Source organism: Psammomys obesus, unplaced genomic scaffold (assembly GCF_907164565.1).
Source record: "Psammomys obesus unplaced genomic scaffold, mPsaObe1.curated_primary_1811, whole genome shotgun sequence".
In the NCBI taxonomy this organism is placed as follows: domain Eukaryota; kingdom Metazoa; phylum Chordata; class Mammalia; order Rodentia; family Muridae; genus Psammomys; species Psammomys obesus.
This window is the reverse complement of record NW_026596101.1, coordinates 1,627,862-1,645,372: the sequence shown is the minus strand read 5'-3', so window position 1 is coordinate 1,645,372 and position 17,511 is coordinate 1,627,862. Positions and strand designations below refer to the sequence as shown.

At 45.8% G+C, this 17,511-nt stretch overlaps 1 protein-coding gene across 4 annotated transcripts in view; it reads right to left on the bottom strand.

Annotated features, from left to right (window-relative positions):
• The window catches only part of Srgap3 (SLIT-ROBO Rho GTPase activating protein 3), a 225,779-nt gene that overhangs the window by 107,460 nt on the left and 100,808 nt on the right, over positions 1–17,511 (bottom strand). For all 4 annotated transcript variants that reach the window (XM_055628653.1, XM_055628654.1, XM_055628655.1 and 1 more), the window contains exon 2: positions 149–341. In XM_055628653.1, coding sequence (XP_055484628.1) covers positions 149–341 — 193 coding nt within the window. The remainder of the gene's footprint in view (positions 1–148; positions 342–17,511) is intronic.

Genomic DNA, 17,511 nt, shown 5'->3' with positions numbered 1-17,511 from the left:
AAGCTGCAGAGCCCTTGCAGGACTTTGCAGGTCAAGATCCAGTCCTGGCCTCCTCATCCAGTTTTGGCCTCCTTCGCCCATTGTGTCTGCCAACAGCCCTCCTGCCCAGTGCTGCCTCCCATCCCAGGACCCACAGCCAACTTCTCACTTGAACTGGTGCTCCCGAGAGCTGCGGATCTTGGAGGAGAAGCGCTCGGCCAGCTTCTCCAGACTTCGGGAATACTCGAGCTCGATCTCAGCTTTCCTGCGGAAGAACTCCTGCAAGTCTTGCAGCAGCTGCAGCCGCGACTCTGACTGCTGCTCCAGGCATTTGAACTGCTCCACCAGCTGCGTGCGGATCTCTGTGGGAAGCAAGGAGCTGAGCATCAGGCTGTGGCTGAGGACAGTGGTGGACCCATACCCACCCAGAGCCCAGCCAGAGCCCCAGACTTGCTATGCAGAGATTTGGCAGAAGCCCCACCTGAAATACAGCCTCACCTACTGTTTCCCAGGCTTGAGTCACCTTATGCTGCCATCAAGGTCTCTGACAGATGCTCAGGCCACATGTTACTCCACATGATTAGCAGACTGACTAACTTTTTTCACTGTAATCAGTTTGTTTAAACTAAAAAGCTATATAGAAATCCCTAGAAACGGGGATATCAGAAATGAGTTCTATGACAACAGTTTTTAAATCCTATTCGCATGCTACAACTAGGCCTTGCCAAAAGGCCAGAGGACTTGGCCAAGAGGCTTGCTCTTTGTCAGCAAAACAGAAATGGCCCAGGCAGAGGTGTTCGGATTATTCTCATCTGGTGCACGCAGGACCCAGAGGACATCAGAAGGCATCTGGACTTCCAGTGTTTGTCAAGGTCATGTCAGCTCTGCTTTCACTTACCCTCAGCTCCATGCATAAACATCTCAAGCACCACTAAAAGATTTTTGTCCAAGCTGGGCATGCGCACGCCTTTAATACCAGCACTATGGCAGGCAGAGGCAGGTGGATCTCTGTGAGTTTGAAGCCAGCCTGTTCTACAAAGTGAGTCCAGGAAAGCCAAGGCTACATAGAGATTCCCTCTCTCGAAAAACATAAAAAGAACCTTGTCCATACTTGGACAAGTACTGACTGATCAAGCTGAGTCTGGTCAATCAGGAGGACTGTTCAAAAGCTGGGAGTCAAGCTGAAACAATCTCACCAGAGTCTCTATAATTGCTAATCACCTTAACATCCTGATGTCCTAACAGTGCTAGTACTGTCATTGCCACTATTCGGGTACAGCAACCCCTTCCTGGGTCCTCAACGGATCCGGCTCTGCAAGGTGCCCTATTTGCACTTCATTGGCAACCTTCACAAAAACACCCCAGGCTCCTCTCTGCCTAAGGGTCACATCCTCCTCTTTAGCATGGACCTGACTGGTCAGTATTCCTCTTCCACACTCCATGAATTTTGAAAATCACTCAAGCCCACCCTTGAATAGTCCTGTGTCCCACCATCATCATCATAAAAAGGGGGTCTGCAAAACTGGCACAGATTTACCTGGGAGCATACCAAGACTTCCCAAGTGATCTGCAGACAGGAGTGTGGGAGAATCCATACGAGAACCTCATGTCCATCCCTATGCCTTCCCTGCCTGAGAATGCCACACTTTTCACAACAGTCCTGTTCCCTACTTCCAGAAGAAAAAACAAGGCTGCATTCATTCAGAGTCTGACTATGACGGAAGACCCACAAATGGCAAAAATGTCTGGGTGTCCCAACAAAAACAACTTCAAATATTGGTGTGAGAAAACTTTCCTTAAGCCAGGCTTGGTAGCACATGCCTTTAATTCCAGTACTTGGGAGGCAAAGGCCAGCAGATCTCTGTCTGAGTTTGAGGGCAGCCTGGTATATAAATGAGTTCCAGGATAGCTAGGGCTACATAGAAAAACACTGTCTTGAAAAACAAACAGGAAGAAAGGAAGAAAGGAAGAAAGGAAGGAAGGAAGGAAGGAAGGAAGGAAGGAAGGAAGGAAGGAAGGAAGGAAGGAAGGAAAAGTCTTCAATTCAAAGGACCATAAACCTTGTGTGCTCAAACAAATAAATAGTAAGTAAATAAATAGAATGTGATTTCAAAAGTCAAAAATATCTCTTTCAATTTGTACATAGGTTAAAAAGAAATATGATAATCAATTTGTAAGTTTTAAGCATAAAACTATATTAAGGTAAAATTCTGTGAAGGAAATTATGAATGCAAAAAGATAAGGAATGATACAAAGATTTTTATGCCTTTGGGTTCTTTCTGATGGACAGTGGAGAGTAAATACTGATATATTGCAGAATTATTCTTCCTATGACCTGGCAATTCCACTCCTAGATAAATGCCCAAAAGAAGTCAGTGTCCATCCAAAAAAACCAAAAACGTTTATAACTAAGCATTAGAAGTAACTCCAAAAGTCCAATAGAATGGAAGCGATATTTTCAGGTGAGGCGTTGTTCAGGGGAATGTTCTTTGGTAGGAAAGTATGGACTGCATACAGTACAGGCTTGAAATGCATGGACCTTATGTTTATTGAATCATCCAGGAAAAAACGAGACCAGAAAAGGTGGTTTATGGTGTTAGAAGTGTCACCTTCAACTCAGAGGAACACAAGGTTGTCTTCTGAGGTTCTGCGCATGCCCACACACCTTGATCTGGGCAGTACACAGAATGAATGGAGCTGTGCCCCATCTGTGTATTCTCCTGAATTATGTAATATTTCATGAGAAGACAGGGTTTTTTTTTAATTGCAATGTTATTGAGCTTTGGTTTGCTACTTTTAAGAGAACGGTGTAATGTTATTATAAAATGCCAATATTTTAAAAATGGCAGGAATATATTCTTTGTAACTACTTATGCTTAGTTGGAAACATTTTGAATGGAAACTAAAACTGTGGAACAGCAGAGACTTTTGGGCTCTTCCTGAGGGTAGACAACAGGAGGCTCATACTGCTGCTCCATAGCCCTGGCAGGAGAGTCTCCTTCTAGCAAGGCCTAGAAGACCCACTGGCCCAGCCACCATTCCCAGTGTACCATGGGACTTCTGGCATCACAGACTGCCAGGATTGGATTTGGAGGATGGTTGTTACCATTCTTACAATGAAATCCAAGTGTATGGTTCTCCAAGCACCAAAAACAAACAAACAAACATCAGGATAGCAGCACCTGACCAGCAAATGGCTATTAATGCTTATCACACTCCTCTTTCCAGCCCACAAAGCCCCTGAATGTGAACACCTCACAAGACACACAGGAACACACACAAACACACATGCTCATCAACACACAGACAAACACAAAGTTAATACATAAACACATCATACACATATACGCCACATGCCCCCACACATACACACAAACACATGTGCACACACTCACCAAACATACTTGGTGTGGCTCTCACTCACTATCAGTTTTACACACATGCATCTGGAGTGTGGCTCTCGATCACTAAGTTTCTACAGAGGAAGAACAAAGGCTTTGTGTGAACTAAGCTCAGAGGCTTGGTAGAGGTCACATGCCCTATGAACTGTCATCAGCTGCACAGGCATGTGCCTTCACAGGCTCGTGTGTGTAAATGGATGCAAATGGATGGCTCTCACATGAGACCCAGCCGATGTATCAGCACATAGCCATGACAATCTTTTTCAGATACTCCCCTACCAACTTTCAGACCCTCCACTGCTGGAATCGTCCCGATGATGCTAGTCTATCAGGGGCTCCTGTTCTGTCAGTGTTTCTCTCATGTGGGCTGCAGGCATCCCTAGAAGGAGGATAAGTGCTGGTATCCCCAACTTCACCCCTGTACGTGAGGTGGGGGCTACGGTCCTAAAAGCTAGCGCAAAGCCAAGGTGGGAATCAAACTTGCATCCCTCAGAAGGTGACACTAAAGCTTTGGACACCACAGTAGACAGATCCACCAACAGCCCCACTTTTGATTCCCCCAGCTTCTGCCCGGCGTCCTCTGCATAACAGGAAGATGCTGCTTATTAGAATGGCTGCGGGGGCCGTTCTCACGTGCCACCAGTGTTCTCATATTTTAGAGGAAACGCTCATAAATCATACTGTAATGACAGGAGACAGTCTGGAAGGGGCAGAGGCACCTCCCCCCCCTTCCCCTTCCCCGTGCACACAGCCAGCTGGAGCCTCCAAAGCGGGGCACAAAGGGAACCTTATGAGCCTGGCTAGCTGGAAGTCAAGGTGTCTAGCAATCAGAGACCAGCCCCCAATTCCCCTCTGCCGCCTATCCCCCTGCTCCGAAACCCCAAGGGAATTGGTTCCCAGTCTCTCCTGATTTCTGTCTCCCCTCCACGGGAGATTGCTAAGAGCAGGCTACGACTCAGCTTTTCTCCTTGAAGATTTCAAAGACAGAAAAATCAAATCAAATCCAACGGGTCTGCTCCCCAGGCACAGCCTTGTGCAGTAGATATCCCCGAGGGAAGGCATCCAACCAAAGCATGGCACAGTGAGACAGAAAAACAATGGGGGGGGGGGCAGGGAGAGGGAGGGGTTGGGAAGTTGGGACAGGCTTTGATCTCAGACCCTCCAGGCTGAAGACAACTTCCCCGACTATTCAGCATAGCCTTCTAGCTCTACAAACAGGGGCATGAAGCTCAGAGAGGGAGGCAAGACGAATCCTAGAGCCCAGGTCTAGTGAAGCATTCTTCACCCCATGTCACTCTCCTGATCTACCCTCCCCGTTGCTTTTTAGGGAAAGGCCACACTTCCCTGGCATTCAAAGCCTAAGAACCCACGGCTTGCCTACGAAGTCATATTCCAGCTCACTCTCCAGGCCACAGTCTCACCAAAGCTGTCACCCATGACAACAGCCAGTGCCGTGCTCTGTCTGCTATGGTCACAGCCTCCCAAGCAGAAGATCTACGGGATTAGGGATTCTAGGTTTTCTTAATGAAGTAACTACACTGGAGCAAATTCAGGTTTGCCCAAACCCTGACCAGAAGGTTAGAGCACCCGCCACTTCACCCCTGCACAGCTTGTCTTCTCTGACGTTTTTACTGGTGCACTGCACTTGCTACCACTGAAGAACTAGCCCAGATACACTCTCCCTTTGAGCCCATGCTTTACCTTGAGGTTCCCTCTTGGTGCTCTGTCTTCAGAAGGTTTAGACAAGGCTGTAATTGACAGGGGCCACCATTATCGCCTCATACAGCACAGTTTCGCTGCCCTCAGAGTCCCCTGTGGTTTGCCTAGTCACCATTTCTGTCACCCCTTCCCGTTCCCATCCAGTCCTTCACCACCCCTGTGTTCTCCTGTCTCGCCAGTCTTACATTCCCCAGGATGTCTAGAGCTGGACCCTTTCGGCAGGCTAGTCCTGGCTAGTGTGCATTTAGAATGTCCCACATTGTTTTGTAGCTTGACAGCTCATTTCTTTTTATCACAGAATATTATTCCAACGTACAAGTGACCTCTCAGTTTGTTTATTTGCCTATCTACTGAAGGGCACATTGAAAGCTTCCTATTGTGGGCCTCTACGAAAGAGCTGTCACACTCATCCGGATGAAGGTGTTTGAATAAGAATGCATCTTCAATTCCTTTGGGTAAAATATCCTTTCAAAAAAAAAAAAAAAAAAAAGATTCATGCTGGTGCACACCTTTGATCCCAGCACTCAGGAAACAAAAGCAGGCAGAGTCTATGAGTCTGAAGCCAGCTTGACCTGTGCAGTAAGTTCCAGGCTTGCTAGGACTACACAGTGAGACCCTGACTCATAAAAAACAAAAACCAGAGAAAGAAAAAGATTAAATTTTTGAGAGTTTTTTAGGTTTACAAGGATTTAAAATGGAAAAAAAAAAAAAAAAGGATTGCACTTTTCTGAAAATTTCAGGTTAATTTCTTTTGTATGTATGTGTGTTTTATCTGCATTTACATTCGTGCACCACTTGTATGCCTGCTGCCTGCACGCAGAGGTCAGAAGAAGAACAATGCATCCCGGGAACTAGGGCTACAGATGATTGGGAACCCCCATGAGGTGCTGGTAGCTGCACCTGGGTCTTCTGCAAGAGCGGCCAGTGACCGATGAGACGGATCACTGAGCCATCTCTTCAGCCTCAAAGAACTGTATTATTCAGTAAATAAATATGGCAAATTTACAAATGTTTAACATGGTCATCTCCAGTTATATCCATTTTCTGCAAAACATTCTCACCCTATTTTGAGTTCCATAAATTGTAGTACAAAAATACTGAGACAGAGCAATGAGAGGGCGCTTGCCACCAAGGCTGACAACCTGAGTTCAAGCCTTGAAACCTATAAGATTGACAGGAGAAAACTAACCTGCAAGTTAAACGGACACACACACACACACACACACACACACACACACACACACACACACACGTTGTTTAGATTTGCTTCATCATAACCCTGGGCTGGGGGTGGAGGATGGAAGTTTTAAGTCAAGCAAAGCTGGCCCTGCCTGAGTTAACTCTGGAAGCTTAGCTGTTGTGACTGATGTGTGGAAGGGCATGTGATAGTACTCGCTTTACTTATTCTTGTTATTGGTTGAAATTTTCCATAGGAAAGAAGAAGAAAAAGGCAGACCAGCCCAGAACTTTATGCCAAGCTGAGTTCTGGTGAACAGGTCTGGCGGGTGAGGCCTGCCAGCTTGCCTCCAGGCCTCAGCTCTAAGCCTGCAGATAGCTTCTTGGGTCATGAACCAGCACAGAATATCAGATTTAAAAGCAGTTTTAAATGCAGCTCTCAGCCCCCGCCTGACCTGCTCTGTGAGCCATATCTTGAAAGTCCTGGGGCCATCCTAGAACCCCTGGAACTGAAAGGCCTTTCATGGCTTGAACATCCCAAAAAGCAAGACTGTACGCCCTGTACCCAGTCTCAGGTCACCAGAGCTAATCAAGATGGCAAGCTGATGGGGCCTCACCTCTGTGTGCTCTACTCCTGGTTGTCATGATATCTTGCAAGGCTGTTGGTAGACTAAGACTCAGGGGGAAAAAAAAGAGAGAGAGAGATATGTCCATTGCTACCTAGAAAGTCGAAGAACCAGGGCTCACAGGGATTAAGGGGCAGACAGGAGCAGAGAGTGTCCCCCATGAGGGTCCTTACTGTCTTCACTTTCAGAGACCATGTCCCACTTCCTGTCTTCACCCTACACTCCACTGTCACCTAGGCATGTGTAGGCACAGGGTCTGGGCCTGCCTATTACCATGTCCATCCCAAAGCATTCTGACTTTGAGGATAAGGACTTCTGTGGTGAAGGTCCTCCACCCAATGGGAGCAGGCTTTGGGGTCACCTGTTTACGTATTGGGTAGCAAGCTGGAACAGCTCTCCTTTGCGAAATGGAGATAATACCATCAGCCCTGTATTGTTCTAAACAGTAACTCAGAGAAGTCCCCCGACTCTGCCTGGCGTTTGTTACCGCCACGCTACTCAACTCAGTAGCTACTCGCTATGGGTGGCTGTTTAAACTTTCTTTTGTTTTTGCATGTACGTGTGATGTGTGTGCACACGCATGTTCACACACATATGCGGTACATATAAGGACCCAAGGTTGATGCTGAGTGTCTTCCTTGATTGCTTTCCACCTTATTTATTGAGGCAGGATCTCTCACTGCACTCAGAACTCCCCATTTCAGCTAACGTGGCCAGCTAATTTGTTCCAGGGATGCCCTTCTCCACTGCCTACACACTGAGATCATAGGCAGCTTGCCACACCCATAGGCTCTAGAGATTCAAACTCTGGTCCTCACGCTCAAACAGCAAGCACTTTACCTGCTGACTCATCCCCTAGCCCGAGACTGTATTAAAATTAAGGCCATTCTCCCGGCACATGCACAAGCTCTCAGACTCACACGTAGCTTGTGGAAAGCATACTGCAGACTGTTTCCATTGCTAGGAGAGCACTGATTTAATACCCAATACAATTTGTCATTACACCCATTTCCTTGAATAGAAACAAAAGCCCAGAAAGGTCAGGACATACTGGATCCCATGAACCACGCTTGTGCACATCTGCTTCGACAAGAGCAGGTAGTGGTGTCCGAAAACCCCCAGAACAGCAGAGTGATGAAGACCCTCATTGCCCAGCCCAAAGCCAAGTATCCTGACAGGGTCCCCTGCCCTCTCCTTCCAGGCCCAGAAGAAATGAGGTCGAATCATCCATCCTGAAAATTACCTATCCTGGGTGCCCAGTCACTGTAGAGGTCAGATGGGTCTACTTGTCCTGCAGGGTTGTTGCCAGCATTCAACTGGAAATATCATGCCAGGCACCTGGGCACTGCAGGCACACAGCATCTCTACAGAGGTGGCCTGGCATCGTACAAAAGGGTAGATGCTCAAAGGCTCTAAAGGACAGCCAGCCTGGCTTCTAAATCTGTTCGTCAATGGTGAGAGTTAGTACGTGCATAAGCCATTTCACACAGCACCTAGCACATAGTAGGGATGCAGTGAAGGAGACATCACTGCTGTCATTGTACACAATGGGCACTAAAGGCTCTGGTCACAAAGCTGTCCCCTAGGGTCCATTTCTTTCTCAGCCCCACCGGAAGGTTTCTTGATCCCACGACTATCTTTTCTCCAACCTCCCCTTACATGGAAATGCAGCCTTCCTTTGGCAGCCCCTGACCATTCCCCCCGGCTCTGTGGCCTGCCTGGCAACCAAGAGCCTCAGCTGCAAGGTCCCAGGCAGCTGCTGCAGCAGTTACCCTGGCAACCTGGGCCCAGGCCCAGATGCATCTGCTTTGTCTCTGAGCAGCAGGGAGCTGCCCAAGAGACCAGGAGAGTACCCCTCTGTAAACTAGTCCCTTCAGAATCCTTCTCTGTCCAGGCTAGCCAGTTCCTGGCACTGTGCACAGTCTCCTCTCCCTCCTTCCTCTGACCAGAGATCTCTACTTTCCTTCACTAGCTTTTACCAAGCCAGCCAGGTTAGCAGCCACCACCACTCTGACCATGGGAGAGGAAGAGGTGGCAATCACACCATTTCATCGGTGAAAATAACTGAGATCCAAAAAAGAGCAAGAATTTACAGGCTCTGCCAGGTACTGGCAAGTTTTAGCAGGGCTCCCTATACTTCCAAGGGAATCAGACCCATGATGAAGCTGTTTATCTAGCCTGGATAAATGGGCCACTGAGTGCTATAGTGGCCAAAGCTGGATCTGGCATCAAACTTGGCTGCACTCAGTCAGAGCTTGGCCTGGACTTTGTCAATTCATGTGACCTAGAGCAAGCCAGTTTATCTCTAGCCCGTGGTTTTCCCATTTGCAAACTGGAGGGAAATAAAAGCAGGCATTTACAGAGTTCTGTGTTTTCTGTGAATCTATGCTACAGCCTTGGGAGACAGCTTTTCATTTTGCAGAGGAGAAAGGCAGGGACATGAGGTAGCTTGCCTAACATCACCTAACATTGAAGCTTTGGGCTCCCTGTCTATATGGCATGCCAGAGATGCTTCCCAAACATCTGTCAGATGCTCTACCCATCAGCCTGGTCTAACCGCCATCATTCCATGGGGAAGTGGAGAATCAAAGCCCATCAGCTGCAGAGGCTTTGTTGAACTGAATCCCATCTGCTTGCAGTTTTCTGAGGAGTGGAGTGCTGGGGAGGCACTGAGTGATATAATGCACTTACTGCCCCACTTCTCACCCCCACCCAAAAGGTCTGTGGACTAGCATTGTAAAATAATAAGAGTTACTTTGTAACGATGACGAAGATATTAGCCAGGAAGATGATCCTCACATAAGAGGAAATGGCATGGTCCTCATGGTCCCCCACACTTAGGAATTAGCATTTCATATATACCTGTGGCTGAGGACGTGGGGAATAGGAGATGCCCACCTCCCACCACCATCTAGACAGGGAAATCCAGTTCTGCAGTTCCTGCAAGCAGGAAGCAGTCAACAAAAAGATGCCATCAACATCTAACAAAGTGGGAGAGTTTCCCCTAACATCTGTGCTGTGTCCAAATAATATCCAGGCCCTGCCTTGAAGTCAGACTTTTCTGACTTCCAGATGTTCAGTGAAAGGCAAAGGACAGGCATGGAGAAGCCCCTACCCAAGTCCCTGAGTTAAAGTCATCTGTGATCAATCTCAACACAAGATTAATATTCACGGCTCTGATGCCCAGTGGTCCCTAAAGGATCAGAGGCATTGAAATGAGAAAGAATGAGAAGTCATTAACGCTGAGAGCATCCAGCTGTGGCCTCTAACACAGGATGCCTCACTTCATGTGGAAGAAGCAGAGAGCCAATGCCAGCCTGGAGGTTTCTGAGTCTTTCACAGACCTCACAGCTGACATCAGGTGATCTCTTTAAGAAAGACTTGTCCTATACTTAATTAATTCATGATTGGTTGGTTGGTTGGTTGATTGGTTGGTTGGTTGGTTGGTTGGTTGGTTGGTTGGTTTTGTTTGTGGGGAGGGGGTTTTTATGACAGGGACTCACTATGTAGCCTTGGCTTTCCTAGAGGCTCATTCTGTAGACCAGGCTGGCCTTGAACTCACAGAGCTCTGCTTGCCTCTGTCTCCCAAGTCTTGGAATTAAAGGCATACAGCACTATGCCTGGCTTAATTTATCTTTTTAAACCATTGCCCTTCCATTTTATTTTTCAATATTGGGAGTTGAACCGAGGACTTTTCAAATGTCAGGCATATGCTCTACTGCTGTGTTGAACCCCAACTGTCTTTTTTATGGAACACTCTATGGTATTGCCATCAATGGAAAAAAGTGGTAGCTGTAAAAAATAAATACAGCAAATACAAAATAAGGTTAGAAAGGTCTCTAGGATTCTGCAGCCCATGATCTGCTCTCTTTTTTTCTATAAAAGAAGTTTGGCAAGGGTACAAAGTGTTGAAGACATGCTAGAAGCAAACAGAGAGTCTGTTGGGTAATCAGAGAGGTGGAGGACAGACTGAAAAGAGAAGAACTGTTCCTTTGTGTGAGCCAGTGAGGCCACTGTGTCTCGGTGGACCACCTGAGACCATCCTACAAAATGCCATCATGGGTACTTGTCCTTCATCTCGGTTAACAGTGACTGGTTGCACCATTAGTTCCAAATAGGGAAAGGCAAACACATGATCTCACCTGACACGGCATGGTCTACACAGTGTGTGCTCAGCTCTGTTTTCCATGGTTTTTCTTGCACAAGTCCATTTTGCATCATTGTTGTAAATGAGTTAGCATAGACCCAGAACCAACTTGTGTTTTTGTGTTTTGTTTTGTTTTGTTTTGTTTTAAGAGACAGAGTCTTGAACTGTTGCTTAGTCTGTCTGGCCTTGAAGTGCCAAGTAGCTGGACTACAAGTGTGCCATCATACTCAGCCTCATACATATTTTCAAATTATAAGAAATGATGTACAAGACAGGGATAACAATGATCCCCCAAAGATACTTCATCCCCAATTCTGTGAACACCCAAATGTTACCTTCAGAGTCAAAAAAGAACTTTTCAGATGTGACTAGACTAATGATGTCCAAATGGACCCTTAGTGCAAGGACATATGTCCTTACCAGACAGTGAAAGAGGGAGATTTGGCACAGAAGAGAAGGCAATGCAACCATGAAACAGATTCCTAGTGAGGCTACAAGCCAAGGAACACCAGTAGTCAACAAGAAGAGACAAGGAAGAGATTCTGACCCTGAGCCTCTGAAAGGAGCTAGCTCTGCTAACACATACATATGTACAAGTGAGATGGATTTTGAGTTCCTGGCTCCCAGACCTGGGAGAGAATAAATGTGTATTTATTCTCTCCCAGAAGCTCTGTAGCTACGCACTACAGCAGCCATTGGAAACTAATATAATGAAAATAGCATCATCTTGCAAACCTCTATTAACTAATAGGCATACAGCCTAAGAGGTTGGAGGAGAAGAAAGCATGCCTTCAGGTATTTAATAACTACTTGCTACGTCTGGACAAGAGAGAGGAACAGCAGAGACAGAGCCATGCATACAAGACCACTGCCTGCAAGAAACTCTTAATATGCCTAGCCATGATGGCATATGCCTGTAATCCCAGCATTTGGAAGGTGGAAGCAGGAGGACCAGACGTTTAAGCTTATTCTCAGCCACACAGTGAGTTTCTCACTGTATAGAGCAGCCTGGGCTAGATGAGACCCCATTAAAAAATTTAAACAACAAACAAACAAACCCTGAAAGTCCCTGTGTAATAGGAAGAAGAGACTTACCTAATTTATATTTTTTTAAAAAGTATTAATGCTCTGAAATGAAACCTCACTTGTGTTCAGAGACATTATAAATATCCACCTAAACAAACAATGTATATATGGGGATATTTATCACAAATTTGTCTATAAAAGATAAAAATGAACTACAACATAACTTTATAGGACTATTTTAATAATCTTAGCACACCTATATAATACCCTCCTGTGCTATAAACGTTGCCTCATAGAATAGTCTATGCCTTAGAACATGCCCCTTATATATTGTTAAATTAAAAAAAAAAGATTATAGAAATGGGATTGTGGTTAAATGTTGCCTACACATGAAGGGAAGACTGGAGAGCCCACATCAAAGTCAGCCACGACCACCACAGATCAACCTATTCCATCAGTAGATATTTCCTAGAAATTTATGTGCCCTATCAGGTTTGGCAAACTTGGTCCAGAAGCCAGATAGCATATTTTAGGCCTTGCAGACCACAGAGCTTGTGTAGCTACTGCTTTGTTCAGGTCTTTGTGGAATAGTAGTAGCCACAGACAAAAAAAAAAGTACATAGCTGTTTCAATAAAACTTTATTTACAAAAGTGGGCAACTGCCAGATTTGATTTGAGGGCCAGAGCATGCCAACTCCTGTTCCATTTGCTGTTTTGTTTGTTTATATTTTCCAAAGCTTCTTCACAACAGACTTTATTCTTCTAACATAAAAAGAGGCATCAACTTTTGCAAAATATGGGAAGGCCATAGCTGAGCATTGTAGGGTAGTATCTCTTCTAGTGATAACATCCCCAAACACCCCCTCTAGAGACTCCTGTGTAAAACAGTGTGAAGAGCACACAACTTGACAGAACACATTCAAATACGCTTAATGTACAGGAGCCCTCAGCTTATAACTTTAGGAAACCAGAGTAGAGTGGCTGCCCTTGCCTGAGAGCTGTCTGCAAGTTGCCTCCAGGATGAATTTCCTTGATCTTCTGATGAGAGTGCCACTTGGAAGGACATCCAAGCTCATGGTGATGTCCGTACATTTTATGCACATTATACTACTGCTCCCAGAGGCGTGCCATGGAATGGAAAGTTGTTACAGCTGGTTGTGAGATTTATGTTTCTGAAAGCCACATGAATTATGATCCATGACCTCATTCTCTTGTTCTGGCAACTGTTCACTTTCTTCCCAATTGGTTTTTAGAAAGGAAAGAAGGAGAAACAAGAAGGATCTGGTTTCCCATGTGTGTGTGTGTGTGTGTGTGTGTGTGTGTGTGTGTGTGTGTGTGTGTATGCATGTTATATTGTGTTTTCTCTTAAACATTATAAAAGTCTGCAATGATTCTCAAAGGGAACCCCGATTCATTCCATAAATAGGAATGCAGGTTAGATTTCTGAGGTCAGCGAATGATGCTTGATTATTTGAGTGGGTCTCACTTACAGTTCACATCAGTCAACCACCATCACCAGATCATATAGCCCATCAGTGAACCCTCAAAGTTAACTCTTCAGAGCTAAACAGAGAATTCTCGACAGAGGAACATCGAATGGCAGAGAAACACTTAAAGAAATGCCCAACCTCATTAGCCATTAGGGAAATGCAAATCAAAACAACCCTGAGATTTCACCTCACACCCATCAGAATGGCCAAGATGAAAAACTCAAGTGACAACACATGCTGGAGAGGTTGTGGAGAAAGGGGAACCCTCCTCCACTGCTGGTGGGATTGTAAACTGGTACAACCACTCTGGAAATCTATCTGGCGCTTTCTAAGACAATTAGGAATAGTGCTTCCTCAAGACTCAGCTATACCACTGCTAGGTATATACCCAAAGTTTGCTCAAGTACACAAAAGGGATATTTGCTCAACCATGTTTATAGCAGCTTTATTTGTAATAGCCAGAACCTGGAAACAACCCAGATGTCCATCAACGGAGGAATGGGTACAGAAATTGTGATATTTTTACACAATGGAATACTACTCAGCAATCAAAAAAGAGGAAATCATGAAATTTGCAGGCAAATGGTGGGATCTAGAAAAGATCATTCTGAGTGAAATATCCCAGAAGGAGAAAGACAAACACGGTATATACTCACTTACATAGACCTATACGATATGATAAACATAATGAAATCTATACACCTAAAAAAGATAATCAAGAGAGTGGACATGGGGTAAGATGATCAATCCTCATTTAGAAAGACAGATAGGATGTGCATTGAATGTATGACAGGAGTCTACTGAAGGCATCTGAAAGACTCTAACTAGCAGTGTTTTCAAAGCAGATACTAAGACTCATAACCAAACCTTCGTCAGAGTACAGGGAATCATATGAAAGAAGGGGAGTTAGTATGATGGGGAAAGGATAGGAACTCCACAAGGACCAAATATATCTGGGCACAGGAACTTTTCTGAGACTGACATTCAACCAAGGACCATGTATGGATATAACCTAGAACCTCTGCTCAGATGTAGCCCGTGGTAGCTCAGTAACCAATTGGTTTCCCATAGTAAGGGGAACAAGGACTATTTCTAACAGGAACTCAATGGCTGGCTCTTTGACCTCCCCACCCCCCAAGGGAGGAGCAGTCCTGTTAGGCCACAGAGGAGGACTTTGCAGCCAGTCCTGAAGATACCTGATAAAACAGGATCAGATGAATGGGGAGGAGGTCCCCCCATCAGTGGACTTGGAAAGGGGCAGGATGGAGATGAGGGAGGGAGGGTGGGATTGGGAGGGAATGAGGGAACGGGATACAGCTGGGAAACAGGGTTAATAAAATGTAACTGATAAGAAAAAATAAAATAAAATAAAATAAAAAGAATGGGAAAAAAAGTTAACTCTTCAGGACACCCTCTCTGCCTCTGGAAACAGAATAACATAAGATGTAATAAAAGGGATCCAGATAAGTGCCTCCTCAAACTCTGACTTGAGCAACCTTAAGGATACACCTTAGGAAAACATTACAAAATCATTATAGCCGCCTAGAAGCTTTCTGATGAGTTAAAAGCCTCAGAGCTGAAACTGGAATATCCATGTGTACCATAGTCTGGTGAGGCTTAATGTTGCTCTGCTTTCTGTTTTTGTAACAAATATCTGAGACAAATCAACTGAAAAACAGGAAAGGTTTACTTCAGCACTGGGTGTTAAGGTCTCAGCGCATAGCTACTTGGCCCACAGCTTTGGGTCATGGCGGGGGGGCGGGGGTTTGGAGGGCCAAATGGGTTTAATCGATTTGGTATATTTCTTATGTGTAGTACAGGACTATAGTTTAAGCCAAACTGTTACCATTTTCATGAGTATGCTGGGCACAATTGCAAAAGATCATCCCAGCTGTTGATGTTCCCTCATGGGAGGGCTGGGGAGGGTGGTAGACCCTTCGTCGGAGTATCCAGCCGCTCTCAACAAGTTATAAGCAATTCTGCTCTAAGTGCCTGTGCCTCTGGGAGAGGCTAGAGCATGGCTCTCAACCTGCGGGTCAAAACCCTTTTGGGGTGGGGGTCACATATCAGATATCCTGCATATCAGATATATACATTATGACTTGTAACAGTAGCAAAATTACAGTTATGAAGTAGCAACAAAATTATTTTATGGTTGGGGTCACCAACATGAGAAACTGTATTCTAGGGTCATAACATCAGGAAGGTTGAGAACCACTGGGCTGGAGTATTTAGTCTGAGAAGGACTCGAAGAGACATCTCCACCTACACAGCCATGGGGGACTCATTATCTGTGCTGGGTGCAGACCTTCCAGAGAGACTGGTTTAAGGCCACCCATGTGCCTGCCTATAAGCCATCACTCACCCATTGCTCTGCAGGAAGCCTAATAAACTCATTCATTCCCCAGGGTGAACTCTGGTGGAATCCTACCTCAGTTTGTTGTTGGGACCACGGAAGGAGGGGTCGACTTTGTTTACTTTTCCTAAAGTGAGGCATTTCAGCAATGTTATGACTTTATTAGAAGCCCCTCTATGTGGGGATGTAGCTCAGCTGGTAAACTGCCTGTCTATCACACACAACGTCCTGGCATTGATCCTCAGCACCATATAAACCAGATGTGGTGGTGCACACCTGTAATCCCAGTGCTTTGAGAAATAAAGGCAGGAAATCAGAAGTTCAGGAACGTCCTCAGCTACGTAACAACTTTGAGGCCAGTGTATGAGACATTGTCTCTAAACAAAACAAAAGCATACTGCCTTCAAACAGCATAAATTATGTTTACACTTCTGTAACGATAATCATGACCCAAGATAAATCAACGAAGAAATGCTTATGGCTTCTCCATTCTAAATGTTTCCCTCAGTGCTCTAGCAAATTAGAATGGTCAGGCTGGACTCCAGTCATTCCCAGTGGCACTCAAGGTAAGCACTCACCACCCCATAAATCCATTTGTCCTGAACCCGGTGTTGGTGTGTCACTTAGCAGCACTGTGCAGAGGTCTCCGTGCTTCCTGCTTGGGTTACTTCGTAACTTCGTAAGACTTCAGGCAAATGGCTTTCCTGCGCTAGGTCAGAGGGCCAGAGGGTTGTTTTTCTAGTGCTAAGCTGTGGGCCTTCGATTCCACAGAAAGTGGGGAAGTCCATCCTCCACTGAGAACCTACTGGATGTTAGCCAGGTGGGCAGGCCCTCAACATACTTCTGGGCTGCGTTTTGGTCTAAAGCAGGTTAGATGTTCACCTCCCAGCCAAGGAGCCTACCACCTGCCCTTACTGAATGGCCATGAGCTCCATCCTCCTAGACCACCCCTCCCTCTTCTCTGGCCTCCCCTCATTTCTTCCCCAGCACCAGTGTGGGTTGCCCAGTATAGTCTGCTCTAGCAAGAACACAGTGACAACAGATCCTAACTTCCTCTGTACGGTTTGTTCTGTTCTGTCTGACTGTCTTACATTTGCCCTTCTGAATGAGATATATTGCTGGGGGCTGGCTTTACTGGGAAACTGAATGGATGACATGCCACTGAAGCCTTTTGTACTCTAAAAAGACTTCAGAATAGAAATATATAGAGTTAGCAAGAAATATAGCAGAGGCACAAGAGCCAGTGACACCCACTACTTGCTGTAGTCTGCTGGAAAGGTTATAGGGCACTGAACCAAATCCTGATCATTACAGGGCTCTGAGCCCATCCTTTCCCCAGAAGAAGGGCACACATGCCTAGACAAGCCCCTGAACGGAAGAGAGATGATCTGGTTGGCTCTTTCTAGCCAGGTGTGATGGCACATGCCTGTGATCCCAGCACTCAGAAGGTAGAAGGACCACAAGTTCTAAACCAACCTGTGCTGCCTAGAGAGAATTTGTGTATGGAGGGAAGGAAGGGAGAGGGCTGAATAGGAGAGGGAGAGATGGAGGGAGGGAGGGAGGGAGGGAGGGAGGGAGGGAGGGAGGGAGG